The sequence below is a fragment of the Austrofundulus limnaeus genome, unplaced genomic scaffold (assembly GCF_001266775.1).
Source record: "Austrofundulus limnaeus strain Quisiro unplaced genomic scaffold, Austrofundulus_limnaeus-1.0 Scaffold413, whole genome shotgun sequence".
Classification (NCBI taxonomy): Eukaryota; Metazoa; Chordata; class Actinopteri; order Cyprinodontiformes; family Rivulidae; genus Austrofundulus; species Austrofundulus limnaeus.
Window position 1 is genome coordinate 120,946 of NW_013952815.1, and position 14,186 is coordinate 135,131.

Genomic DNA, 14,186 nt, shown 5'->3' on the forward strand with positions numbered 1-14,186 from the left:
CACACACACACACACACACACACACACACACACACACACCCCAATGATCAAAAAGAAGTAGAGCTGAGTAACTTTTAGTCCACCTGTCTCTCTAGAATGTACAAAAGAGTATTAGGGCCACACAAGATTTTTTTAATTATTATTACGAGATCAAAGTCGTAATATGAGAATAAAGTCATAATATTACGAGTTTAAAGTCGTAATATGAGAATAAAGTTGCATAATGTTGTATATATATTTGTATAAATATAATAAAATCATAATATTACAAGAATAGTCATAAAATGAGAATAGTCGTAATATTACAAGAATAAATCATAATATTACAAGAATAGTCATGAAATGAGAATAAAGTCGTAATATTACAAGAATAATGTCATAAAATGAAAATAAAATCGTAATATTACGAGATTAAAGTCGTAATATTACGAGATTAAAGTCGTAATATTACGAGATTAAAGTTGTAATATGAGAATAAAGTTGCAATATGAGAATAAAGTCGTAATATTACAAGATTAAAGTTGTATTACAAGATTAAAGTCGTAATATGAGAGTAAAGTTGTAATATTACAAGAACAAAGTCATAATATGAGAATAGTCATACTATGAGAATAAAGTCGTAATATTACGAGAATAAAGTCATAATATTATGAGAAAAAAAATCACAATCTTACACGACGTGTCCATTCTCCGTTCCTCATTTCCTCCTTATTTGTATGCCTCTTTATGTGTACAGCCATGTGTCTCTGTGTTTATAAAGTAGTCCGCGATGACTTGGGTCACTGTTAGATTAATATGCTATTGCTACTAATAATTTGATGCTAATGTGCTAAAAGATTAACTATTTATTTTAAGCAATACCAAAGAACAACTTGACAAGTTGCTCAACATTCCTCATTTAAATGCAGTGACTGCATGCTTTTTCGTGTACGACTTTTAGAATACGCCTATAATCTCTTAATATTACAACTTTATTCTCATAATATTATGACTTTATTCTCATATGACTTTAATGTCGTAATATTATGACTTTATTCTTGTAGTTTAAAATAAGTTTAAATTACAGCTAATTAACGGTACAGAGACATTCTTACCAATTGTCATCACATCATCGATCTTATAGAGGTCTGACGAGGTGTTYCCGAGGGCGTTGAAGGCCACCACATTCAGGGTGTACTCGACCCAGATGGAGGTCTGSTCCTTCCCGAAGAAGCAGGAGTTTTCTCCTGCCGAGTGGTAGTCYGAACACTCGCGGATTCCATCCAAACTGTAAAACAACCGAAACAAATCCTTTTAATGACCAGGATGTAGATGAACTAAATACATATAAATTAAGAAACGTGCACTCTTTTCATGCTCCAGATCGTGTTAAAAACAAAAGGGAATCTCTTTTAACTTGCTGCACAAGTCTGAATGCAGAAATAGGTTTTAACGGGGTCAAGAGGTCAAATTTTTAAGCTGTTCCGCCTGAATGACTGACAAGAGAACACCGGGAAGGATTATGAAACGCCTTCAAAATAAAGAGASAGAATGTTTCAAAACGTGAGACTTGTGTGCAAACAAAAATAGAAAAGCCGAAAGCAAAAACTGAAACAAACAGTTAAGCAATGAAATTAAGYAGGCCCGGACTCAGAAGAATGTAATTGAAGCATCTTAATTAGGAAATGCAAAACAAAAAATGAGAGCAGAAAACAGATGGACAAACAGGAAAAAATATAATTACCACACAAAAAACATTCAAACAGAAGTAAACGGTTAAAATCAGATGATTGGATGAAAGTGAAACACTTCATTAAGCACAGTCATTCGAACAGAGGGACTCAGTATTTTTCCTATTTGATGCGACCAGAAACAAGTTTTACTCGTTCTCTGTGTGGGTAATAAACTATAAGCAGACCATCTGGTGGCCTTGTGCTTAAGACAAACACAAAATAGAGCGATAAAATCCCCATTCTGGGCCCAGCTGAGGCACTCTGGACTGTGGGTCTCCCCTTATTTCCCCTTCTTATCAGCTTTTTTGCACCGGCTGACCCACCACAGGAGGTCAAAATTAATGAGAAATGAAAGGAAACAAGCACTGACTTTTCTCTCTCGTAGTAGAGGYGGTGCACCGTCGGCAGGCCTCCGTCGGAGCCCTGCTCCCACCAGCAGGTGAACGTCTCCTTCTCTGGGGACCTGCAGCCGAGCAGAACCGGTTTCCCCGGTGGAGACGCACCTGGCAACACGGGTGGCAAACAATCACTTCTGCAAACTTAGCACCATTAGAACTGCACCATAAGCAGCGGGAGGCAGTGATCTAAAGCAACACGTTTGTGAAAAGATCATTTATTTCTGTAACCCATAGAACTGGAATATTTTATTTTAGGTTAAACAAAACAGAAGACAGTAGAGCACAGGTAAGGTCACGGGTGAATTAATGTCAATGTATTTAGAAAGGACAGAGGCTGCACTAAAGATAATTAAAACAGAAGATTTTTACTGTAATTCCTCCTAACAAGTTCTCGGACAATGTGCTTCGATTGCTGACAGAACTTTGTGAAACATTTACACTAAGGCATGCTTTGCATTCTTCCTGTTTCATGTAAACAGCTAGTTGTTTGCCTGGTTTGATCATCACAGGTAATGAAGGCAGCGAAGAACATCTATCACACTTGTGACTCGACGTCCAACAGTATCGAGCTGCTGATTGTTCCGCCGCTGTTGCTATGGATGCTATATTAGCCGTAAGAAGTGGGACTATTTTGATGCCCGTCTGACCAATCTGCTGCTCGTGCTTCACAGCAATTCATGAACTGAARGAGATTACTGGCCGTGCTTTCACCTCCTCTCGTTTGCTCGAGTATAATGCACCTTTCATGTGTCTWCATTATCTCCAGATGATTCAAAACGGAGTAAATAGAATGAACGTGGCTCCTATTTTATTGTTTYGTGTGTGTTTGTTATTGAAATATCTCGTGATCCACTGGAGGGATTTTACTGAAACTCAGGAAGTAATCAGTGGACACACTACGCTATATCTGATTAACTTTCAGAACGACCCAATTTAAGATGRMCACCACAGCTGACCTTAGCAAACACAAAAACCTTTATAAATTAGTCAATATTGCAGATATAGGGCTAAAATTTGGTGTGAGAGTRGCTGAGAGACATAGCCATCACATATTCTGAACGCTAACAGATCATATTTCTTTATTCTTTCTTAGAGGCCTAGTGCTCCTTGAAGGGGTGCATATCGCTCGCCACCTTTAATGCAGTGTTTTAAACTAAATGTTAAAGTTGCAGGCATTTTGGTTAAACATTGAAAATAACACCTTGCAGTCAATATTGTGCGATCTCACAAGATCAGTCAGCTTYAATCACACTAGTTCAATAGCTGTAAATTGGACAAAGTCAGCCATTTTTATTTTTCCTAGCTCTGGCAGCCATCTTGAAATGAGGAGAAGCTTTAAGGACAGATCTTAGAATAAAAGCTGCAGATGATTTTTAGCTAATACCACACCAAGTTTTAGCTCAACATATGTAAAAATGATGAAATATTGACATTTTTGGCATTCACTACACACTTTATTGTGGCTTCCTGCTTGAATCAAACTGAGTTTCATCAAAACCCATCCAGTGGTTTATGAGATATCTTGCCAACACAGCAAACAAATGAGCTTCCAGACATGAACTAAACTATTATTGCTCTTTTGCCTTTGTCAGCAGACGATAATTTATGTTTAAAAGTGTAACAGATTTGTTTTAAGGAYAAACTGTAAAGAGTTATCAAAGGGTTTTAAGTCTGTAAAATACAACACAGCGTCACAAAACATCCATGAGGCAGGAGGAAGTGCAAAAGTCCCTCTGAAATAATGCCACAATAGTCTGAAAATAAAGGCTATAAAACAAAGCTCAGGTCTTGTGTCATGGTGTGAAACATGATCCTAAAACTCATGTTTCATCAGGCACRTTCGGAAGAGCTGCAGGCTACATTCAAATAGACGCAGTTTTTAGTCACATGTTAGTCCACYACTAATCACATTTTACTTTACAGTTGGGCTCTACTGACTGTTTATTACAAACTCTGCAAGGTGTTCAATTTGAAAAACAGAGGTTTTGACTGATCTGTAACCCCAGTTCTAGTCTGATCAGTGCACAGTTCAAAATCTGCCTCWCTGATTTGATTTGATTTATTTATTTAACAGGAAAAGATTACTAAAAATCAAGCCTGACTCAGCATAATTGCTGTTTTACAGCAGGTTCCTGTTCTGCTGCACATAAAACACTCAGAAATACAGCACCACAATCACATCATTATACACCATAGACACAAAGACAAACAAGCATACCAAATTTCAGGAAGGCAGCATTTGCAAAATAGGACGTCTAAATATGAGCACAAYAAAAAGTGTCCAGCAGATGGCAGACAAGATTCTTCTTAAAGGGCTGTAGTTTTGAAATGGACTTTATGTTTTGAGGAATGTCATTCCATGCTTTAGWATARACATAGAAGAAACACCTCTGGCCGTAACAGTTTTTAAAAGTTGYTGCATTAAAGMCTCGCATTAATGCAGCTAACTCATCTGAAAAAAGCATATCAGTACAAAAAACTATACAAAGGGTTTTAGAAAAGGTTTTAGAGCATACGCTCCCATCTAGATGACGTTGTTTTCAGAGAAGTTCTTGCATATTTTAGCAAGACAATTCTAAACCTCATTCTGAATCCAATACCTACTTTGTACCCATGTTTCCCAGTACCTACGTTCCCCAGAATCTACGTTAACTTGTACCTATGTTTCCCAATATCCATATTCCCCAGTATCCAAGTTTCCCAGTAATTACGTTCCGTGGTACCTATGTTTCAAAATACCTACGTTACCCAGTACCTATGTTTCAAAATACCTACAATACCCAGTACCTATGTTTCAAAATACCTACGTTACTCAGTACCTATGTTTTAAAATACCTATGTTACCTGGTATCTATGTTTCAAAATACCTATGTTACTCGGTACCTATGTTTCAAAGTACTTACGTTACCTGGTGCCTATGTTTCAAAATACCTACGTTACCCAGTACCTATGTTTCAAAATACCTACATTACCCGATACCCATGTTTCCCAGTACCTACATTCCCCAGAATCTACATTAACTCGTACCTATGTTTCCCAATATCTATGTTCCCCAGTATCCAAGTTTCCCAGTAATTACTTTCCCTGGTACCTATATTTCAAAATACCTACGTTACCCGGTACCTATGTTTCAAAATACCTACTTTACCCGGTACCTATGTTTCAAAATACCTACGTTACCCGGTACCTATGTTTCAAAATACCTACGTTACCCAGTGCCTATGTTTCAAAATACCTACGTTACCCGCTACCTATGTTTCAAAATACCTACGTTACCCGGTACCTATGTTTCCAATATCTATGTTCCTCAGTATCCATGTTTTCCAACACGATCCTCGGTTACGTATGTTTAAAAATACCTACAGTCCCTGGTACCTAAAATCCCCAGTACCTATGTTTCAAAGTACCTACGGTCCCCGGTACCTACAATCCCCAGTACCTATGTTTCAAAATACCTATCTTACCTGGTACCTATGTTCCCCAATATCTACATTCTCCGGGACAATGCCTGCACTGTAATTCAGTGAATTTTTCATTTGTTTTAAAATATACAAGCCAAGCATTTTTCATGACTTTCATTATAACCCTAGGATAACATGGGCACCAGGGAACATGGGTTCCAAGGAACATAGGTATGCTCCCATAGAGACTTTCTGTCAGACCAGACCTCTCACCAACTCAAAACATTTGACACATAAAATTAAAGATCGAGCAAAGAAGATCCAGGACTCCTGCAAGAATCCTACATCAGCCCTGAATGGGACAATCCCCTCCAAAAAATCTCAGCACCTMATCTTTGCAGTTTCTAGACCTTTACAGAAAGTAGGGATGCTTCACAGCAGTGAATGGGGTTCTGTCTTTAAAACARCACACTTCTGCATGTGAAAAGTCGAGCATTCCAGAATTTGAACTTACCGTTACACCTGAGGGCCGCAGAGAGCATACAGAGCATCACCAACCCGAGACGCCTCCTCATCCTGGCACCGAACGTCACGCTCCGGGACAGCGGAGCGAGATCAGCAGCATGTTTTCAATGAGTTCCTGTAAACTCCAGGCTCCCGGCGGCGTGTTTTTACCTAAAACAAGCGAGATGTGGAGGGAAAACAGCAAATGACACCAGTGGCTGTTTGTTCCATGTTCCAACTGACATAAACAGGCCATACGATGAAACCTTGACATCCAAAGCAGAATGAATAGATTGTGGTTAATCAGAGAGGAAATCTACCAGATGGAAACGTCGAGGACGAGAAGCTGCACATTTCTGCTTTCAGAACTGGATCARCTAGAATTAAAACAGCCGGATGTGTGGAGAACCATTAGTGGTGGAATTGTTTACTTACGGGAACAAGTTTGTTTGCTTACGGAAACAGTCGAAGTCAACAATGGCATTGTCAATGGACAAAATGTTTGGGATAGAGACGTTGGACAAATCGGATTTATCCGAAGTATTCACGCTCAGATTTGTTGATGAAAGAAGAAGATAAAACGCTTTGTTTACATTGAGTGCATGCCCGCATTTCAGAACTCCCCGTTCATATATCTGGACRACTGCTGGAGAAAATACCTCCTAATCTGCACTATTTAATATAATTCAGGACGAGGAATTCAGTTGATTTCGTAGTTCGCAACAACGAGTGCCTTTAGGTGTTTCTTTTTTTAATTGGCTGATAGACAGACTTGAGGTAACTTTGTGGACTTCCCTATTCTCGCGGCTTCATGTTTGTCAAGATTTACAGATAAAGACACGAAAGAGGTTTGAAAATGACAATCGTGTTACAAATTCCTGTCAGAGCGAGGGCTCGGCTGCACATTTGCTTTAAAGTCCCTTTTTTCCACACGTTTTTACACCGAATGGAACTGGAAATGTACTGGTTGAAACGGGAACGCTCGAGACTCCAAAGTAGCCTTTTTGTCAATGCGCCGACAACCTTGAAATAAATGTCATTTGTAGCAGCAGGAGGAGGTGTGGAAAGCGCCTGAGCAAGCAGCCTGTAATTTATTAAAGGTGTTTCACATTTTCACAATTCCTTTTCTTCTTCCCACAATTGCAGCTCCTCTCCTGCGCCACAAACACAAAACGACAACAAGCTCGAGTTTCGTGCTACGACACCTGCTCTGACAAGTTTTAACAGGATCACCTTTGCTTGGGCAAGGCGGGACCTGGATGGGGCTTTATTTCTTCATTTCTCAATTGCGGGAGCAGGGGAGAGGACGGTCTCCGTGTTCAGAATTAAACTCTGCGTTTCAAATTCTGCTGCATTTTAATGGGAAAACCTGGAAAAAAAAGAGAAAAGAAAAAGAGAAAGAAACTCAACCTGCTCAAAACCTCACCCTTCAACTAAACAACTGCATTCAGCATTTTTTTAAATCAATTTAGATGTTATTAGAGAGATATGTGCAGAAATGCAGTCACCAAGGCAACAGTGTTTCCATGCTGCTCTATTTAATACATCACTGCAAGGCACACAAACATGAGTCCACATTAAGAACTCACCAGAGGAACTATTGTGTTTTTGTTTGTGTGGAAAAAAGATGCACATAATAGCAACTTCTGCTTCTTTTTATATATTAAAAACAAGGTTTCTGTTAGATTTAATTGTTCCAAATGATTTAAAAAAGGCACATTAAATTACATTTAGTGATGCAAATTGATAAGAAACACCTGGGGAATATGTTGACTTTCATTATTTGCACATTTGAAAGTACATTTTTGCTTCAGAAAAAATAAAAATAAACTCTCAGCATGATTGATTACACATTTACTTAGTTCTGCTTCCTGCTGCCAGGAAGGTAACTTAATTTAAAAGCAACCCCAGAGTCAGAGATCCAAACTAACAGAACTCACCTTTCTGAGCTCTGCGGAGAGTCTTCACTCAGCTGAGGATGAGGATAAACTGTCTTCCTCAATCATTTCTTCGTCCTCCGCACACCTGCCGAACTCACCGCCTGACGGCTCAGGTATGCTCGGCTTGACAGAAGACAGAGAGGAGGTGTCCTTCCCTGTGAGTCACCGAGGGGGGCGGGGCTTGTTGCCGTCACGACCTGCCTACCTACCTGAGAGCGTGATGTCTCACTCCACTCTGCTTTTTGAACCACTTTTCTGCATAATTTCTCTTGAATCAGTTACTTTTAAAAAGTTTGAAGAGTTCCTCTTTTCCTAAGCAAGTCCTTTTTTATTACTAAACGCATCAGGATAATATTGGCTAAAAGAAATAAATGGTAGCTGGAAATGAAGAGGACCCTGAACGCATCACAAGCTGATGAATTTATCATGAAGGCTTTTTGTTTTTACACCGGTTGTTGCAAAACAGGAAACAACACACAAATTGTAAGATGATTAATCATATTGTGTAAATTCGGGTTTAAAAMAAAGTGGTTTTATTTTTAAACTTTCACATTCAGGATGAAAGCTTTCACAAGACGAAGTGTCTAAATCAGCTTAAATTTGTCAGCAAAATATCTCTGACAATGGCTTCTGACCTTAAATAATAAGTAACAGTCCTGTTAAACAAAAGCATGAGAATATATTACATCAACAAAACAAGTCTTTATTAATTTATGGTTATTTTAAGTAATTTTTCTTAATATTTTTTTTTATAAATTAGGCAAAAATGTGAAATTTTTGCATTTAATTTGTAATTCAAGATGGCTGCCACAGTTATTGGACAATAACCAACACATGGATGGTTATAACTCAGTCAGTTTTAAATACACTAACTTAAAAATCTGTGTGGTAGTAGCTGAGAGTCATCCCCAACACAAGTGAAGCACTCGAAAGGATGGAGGGTGATGTGCAACACATGACCTTTATTTTAGAATTATCACATATCCCATGTTTTCCAGCCAGTTGTTTTGGAATCACTTCAATGCAGCAGTTATATTTTTACACTTGTTTTTTTTAAACTTGTCAGTTTAGAAAAGGGGGACATTGTATAAAACAGGAAGACAGACTGATATTGCCCCGTACATCACGTCAGCTAACATAACAGGCACTAAAAACTGAGAGGTAGTGAAAACAAAGCACTTTACCTTAAGCCGTAAATCATTAGGCCTGGAAATTACACATGCAATAAGAAAAATAACACAAAAGTTCCTCTGTTGAAATAATAATAATAATAATAATAATAAGCGCCGGAGTTTCTGTATCGCCTCAGGATTTTTCACCTTGAATAGAAGAAGCTCACAGTGACTCCCAGTACGAGGCCACTGGTTGCCTGAAAATCCCTGCAGTTTTATCCATTTCTTTATGGCTTAATCATTTCCGTAACGCTTCTGTGTTAATTGCATTCATTCAGATGAGATTTGTTTTATCATTCACAGCTGAGGAGTTTTACAGCGGCTCATAAAGACGACAAAACAAAACAGAAAAGGAGAATAAATGCAAAACGACATTAGAGAGCAGAGCCTTGAATCTTGTGATACAAACACTTCAGATTCACCTTTTGTGGATTCAGCGCAAAATTCATTCTGTCAAACAAATCCGTGTTCRCTCGTCACAGTGAGCACAAGAGTTGTTTTAACTCCCACCCGTTTATTTAAAAACAAATGCCAAATTATTTTCAGATTATCACTTTAAGTTGAACACGAAGTGAAATATCTGAGCCCACACATGCTTTATTATTGGAGATTTATGTTGTCTGCTCAATAGATTTCAAATCTTAAGAAATGTACAGGTTTTTGAAACTGAAAAAACTCCATTAATTTTTTTTAAAGGTGGAAACTGTGATTTTCTGTCAATTTTCAAAAACCCTGCTGCGCCTCATTCAGGCTGTCAAACACTTTTTTCTTTTCTTCCGATTTGACAAAACTTTTCTTCCTGTTCTTATTTCATTCTTCCATCATTTCTGACTYAYTGSTTTGGCTTTTCAGCCTTTTTAAAACATGGCTGCAGGGTAACAGACTGGCATATTTTGTGGCCCGTCTATTAGATCCGCGGCAGGTCAGCGAGGTCCTTTGCTGCTTTATTAAGGAACATTAGAATCAAATTATCCCTGCTGTCTTGACTTTAATTAGATCGTTGAAATTAGTTCTGTTACTGTAGTGTCGATGACTCATTGCACCTCGTGCTCCAGGAAGACATTATTGAGATGACATTAAGGCTGTATTTGATTGTTTTCTCGTCCCATAGGGTTTAGTTTTTCTTCTTTTCTATGTTTTACTGTAGAGTTTTGTCTCTGATCCTGATCCTCTCAGTTTAAACTTCGCCTGCTTCCTTTGGAGTTTGACAAGTCGCCATGGGAATTTTTCTCCGCAGGCGTGTTGACTTTGGCTCATTACTGAATACCTGTTGATTTCTGATTCTCAAATCTCCATTTCTCTCTCTCTCTCTCTCTCTGTTTTTTTTACATACACCATTTCCTATCTGTATGCCTCCAGTAAATCCTGCTCTCAGCTCCTAATCTGCCCTTTGTGACATGCAGTGAGTTTTTATGCCTGACCTGAATCACCAGGAAGATAAAATATTCATGGGTTACCTGAACAAAGGTTATTATGACTAACTGTGATGGTTTTTTTCCATCCCTTTCTTTTTTATTAGACTTTGCAGTAAATTTGATGCACCCCTACTTCACTAGAGATTTATCCTGACCAGATGAGAAATTTAGTGTTGTACCTTTAAAGATTTAGTTATAAACTGTGACCCTGCGGATCAGGGTGGAGTCTTTGCCTCAGGTGGAGGAGTTCAARCAGCACGGCGTCTTGTTCACGAGTGAYGGTAGCAGCGAGCAGGAGATGAATCCATCGTGGAGAAGAAAGAGTTGAGTCAAAASGCAAATCTCCATCTTACAATCCAGTCCTCACCTGCAGGGCCAGCCAGTCCAATAGGCAGGGGAGGTGTAGGCACCAGCCCTCCAGGGGGCACCATACAAAAGGGATGAAAAAAGTTTCTTTCACTTTTCTTTTAAATAAACTGATAGGTAATATTATTTACTTTTATTATTTTGATGTAGGAGTTGCGCCCACATTGGTACACAAGCAATAGAAAACCTTTGACCATATACGGTCATAGGTCGCATTCTARTGAAGGATGACAAAAACAATTTAATATGATATTAAATTGTTATTAATATTTTATAGTATACATAAGCTATTTAATATATATAAAAAGGTAAAAATTCCAGATAGCTGTTTGTGTTACAGGTGCACTAATTGAAGAGAAACAGGAAAATGTTTCATTTTACAAGTAATCAGATTTTTATCTTATTTACCTCAATGTGGATGTGATCTGACCAGAACTTATAACATCTTACAATTAAAATAAGCTTTTAAAATCAATGTAATCACTGTTATTTGCTGAACTGGCTAGCAGATGTTAGCTTCTGTAGCAAATTGCTACACAGTGTAGCACNTTTCATTTTACAAGTAATCAGATTTTTATCTTATTTACCTCAATGTGGATGTGATCTGACCAGAACTTATAACATCTTACAATTAAAATAAGCTTATAAAACCAATATAATCACTGTTATTTGTTGAACTGGCTAGCAGATTTTAGCTTCTGTGTTGAATCATGTTTAGCACAAAGTATTGACCCTTTGCACCTACGGCACCAAGACGTGGGAACGCCATGACGTACATCAGAAGTGAGGGAGTGGTGTATTGAACAGAATGACTGTGATTGTTTTTCTAAGTCGTTTTTGTGTTCTGCTCTGGCTTCTAGCCTGCTTGTTGCAGTTGAGCTAATTTGGGGAAGTAGCAGAGCTAGTTGGGGCTCAAAGACAATTGTATTTACAAAATAGCTAAGCAGTAAAATAGACGAGGAAAGTTCTGTCACAATCAGTTAAAAAGTAAAAAAAAAAAAAAGGAACGACAACTTGTACATAATATAAAATAAACATTTAGTTGTTAAAGTTTTGTTAATTAACTGATTCAGATACAAGACGAGTGTTTTTGCCAAACATTTGTTTTGTAAAAAATGAACGAACGGRCGGAAGGAAGGAACTAACAAATAAATAAACAAACAACGGTAGCTGTACAGGAGTTTACTCGCACACAGATTTATTTTGACATCTATCTTGGCGAAGTGGGCAATGGTCGCCATTTCTGCTCCTCCATGTTGTCACAGATGCTAAACGGGACGGAATGGGAGGGGCTCATAAGGGTTATTTAAGTCTATGGCTCCCCTTCTCCGCTACATGGTTTGTTCCAGCACCTCAGACAAATATTTCATAAGTGAATGTTTGTGAGATTTAGAAAATTACACAGGGGGTGCCACCTAAAAGCTTTCCTAGGTCTTCAAATTGGCTAGGGCTGGCCCCGCTCACCTGTGGTCATGAAGTTTGGATCACGACAGAAAGAACGAGATCCCAGATAAAAACAGCCGAAATGAGCTTCCTTCGTAGGGTGGCCGGGCTCAGCCTTTAGTGCTTAAGATGGTGTGAGTTTGAAGTAGGGAAGCTCCTTCACATTAAAAAAATGTCACTTTAGGTGGTTCGGGAATCTGATTAAGATGCGTCCCTTTGGGGGTTTTCTGGGCAGAGATGCATTCAGAACTCTCTGGAGGGATTCATCCCCCAATCGTGGTCCAGGAGGACTGCTGTCCTGAGTGTTTTACTCGTTCCTCCGCTTYAACTCACCTGATTTTAATAAATGGGTGATTAMCAAGCTTCTGCAGAACTTAAAGAGGTGATTTAATCAGGGAAACAAGTAAAACATGCAGGATAGCGGCCCTCCAGGACCAGGATTGCTCATGATCTAGGGAGTGTTGCTGAGGAGGAGGAGGTCTGGGTTTCCCTCCTCCACCCGATCACAGATAAGAGGTAGAAGAAGACGATGAAGAAAAGCCACAATTTCACAGCTTATCAAACCAGACGAGCTTTTAATGATGGTAACATTAGAGGGCTAGATAAGATTTGGCTTTTTGTCTTCTCGAGATGCTCTCAGACTGTTTCTCTGTTTGCAGTATTACTTTTAGGGAGCACTGAGTTTTCTTTCCTTTTTTGGCAGGCACGCAACAAAACTCTGTGAGAGGATTAGCAGCAGCAGGGGTGACATCTGTAGGACACTGATAGCACGTATTCACCTTCTGAGGCTGTGGCTAAAATCCTGCAGGGTAATTATGAAAACATGTTTAGAATGATTATTGTAAAATAAGACAAAACTGTAACAGCCTTTTTTTAAACATAAGAACGCAAATATTGCTTCTGAAGAAATATATAAAAGTTGATCTAGGACAAGATGAGGTTTCGGCAGAAAYGACCTGTGCCAGTTCCACCTCTTTGTCACATTCTTCCACTTAAGAATAAAACTTGTTAAATAATTTTACGTTCCATCAAACAAATGTTGGGAGCGTTTTTAGCGTCTGATGCTGTTTTTATCCTCCACAGTTGAGTTATTCTGAGTCGCAGTTAATCATTGCCAAAAGAATATCCCATTTACAGCCGCTGCGGTTCAGTTGTTGTAAAATGACAAGCCATGACAGCGAAAATAGATTATTATAACCCTGATTATGACAAAAATAAACCTGCAGGACATTTATGACATGCAGAACTATCCAGCCTACAGCACTGCAGTTTTCCCCCTGCCTTAAAACAAATCCCAAATAAAGTGTGTTTATTGTTTTTGTGAGCCCATTTATTTCACTTTCAATACTCAAAATGAAAAAAAAAAATAGAGCATTTTGATTAGTTTTCTTTGACTTTCCAACTAGTTACAGATATTTTGAGGAACCTTGTTGTTCTGACCAGGAGGTCATCCAGACCCTCGAGTGTTTTTTTTTTTAGTTGTTCACAGCCAAAACAAAACCTTTTTTGACCGCGTTTTGAGTGAAAACTGATCCTTGCTTTCTGCTAACACGTATCAAACAAAGTCAGTGTTTTTTAAAGAGGAACTGTGTGGGCAGTAAATAAAGCTGCCAGCTATAAACATATGACTTATAAACTCAGAAGAAGAAGAAGAAACGGTCTGTGTTTACATGATCTCCCCTATGCCACTAAATAATGAAGGACAACCACACAGACTGCTTACACAAAAAGCAGGATTTAYTACTATAATTTATTAAAGGGGTAATAATATATGTTTCTCAGGCATACATTTAAATACTATACCATAATAAAATGTCTATGTCACCTTTAGTTGT

The 14,186-nt window shown here is 38.4% G+C and overlaps 1 protein-coding gene across 2 annotated transcripts in view; it reads right to left on the reverse strand.

Moving 5' to 3' along the window:
* prlrb (prolactin receptor b) overlaps positions 1 to 8,080 on the reverse strand; it is a 12,150-nt gene extending 4,070 nt beyond the window's left edge. Inside the window, exons 1-5 of one of the 2 annotated variants that reach the window (XM_014024229.1) lie at positions 7,956 to 8,080; positions 7,249 to 7,384; positions 6,026 to 6,186; positions 2,083 to 2,215; positions 1,095 to 1,267 (exon numbers count right to left, since the gene is read on the reverse strand). In XM_014024229.1, the coding sequence (XP_013879683.1) occupies positions 1,095 to 1,267; positions 2,083 to 2,215; positions 6,026 to 6,086 (367 nt within the window). In that variant the 5' untranslated portion in view covers positions 6,087 to 6,186; positions 7,249 to 7,384; positions 7,956 to 8,080. The remainder of the gene's footprint in view (positions 1 to 1,094; positions 1,268 to 2,082; positions 2,216 to 6,025; positions 6,187 to 7,248; positions 7,385 to 7,955) is intronic. The other variant, XM_014024230.1, reaches the window with a different exon arrangement.
* Between the last annotated feature and the right edge of the window lie 6,106 nt (positions 8,081 to 14,186).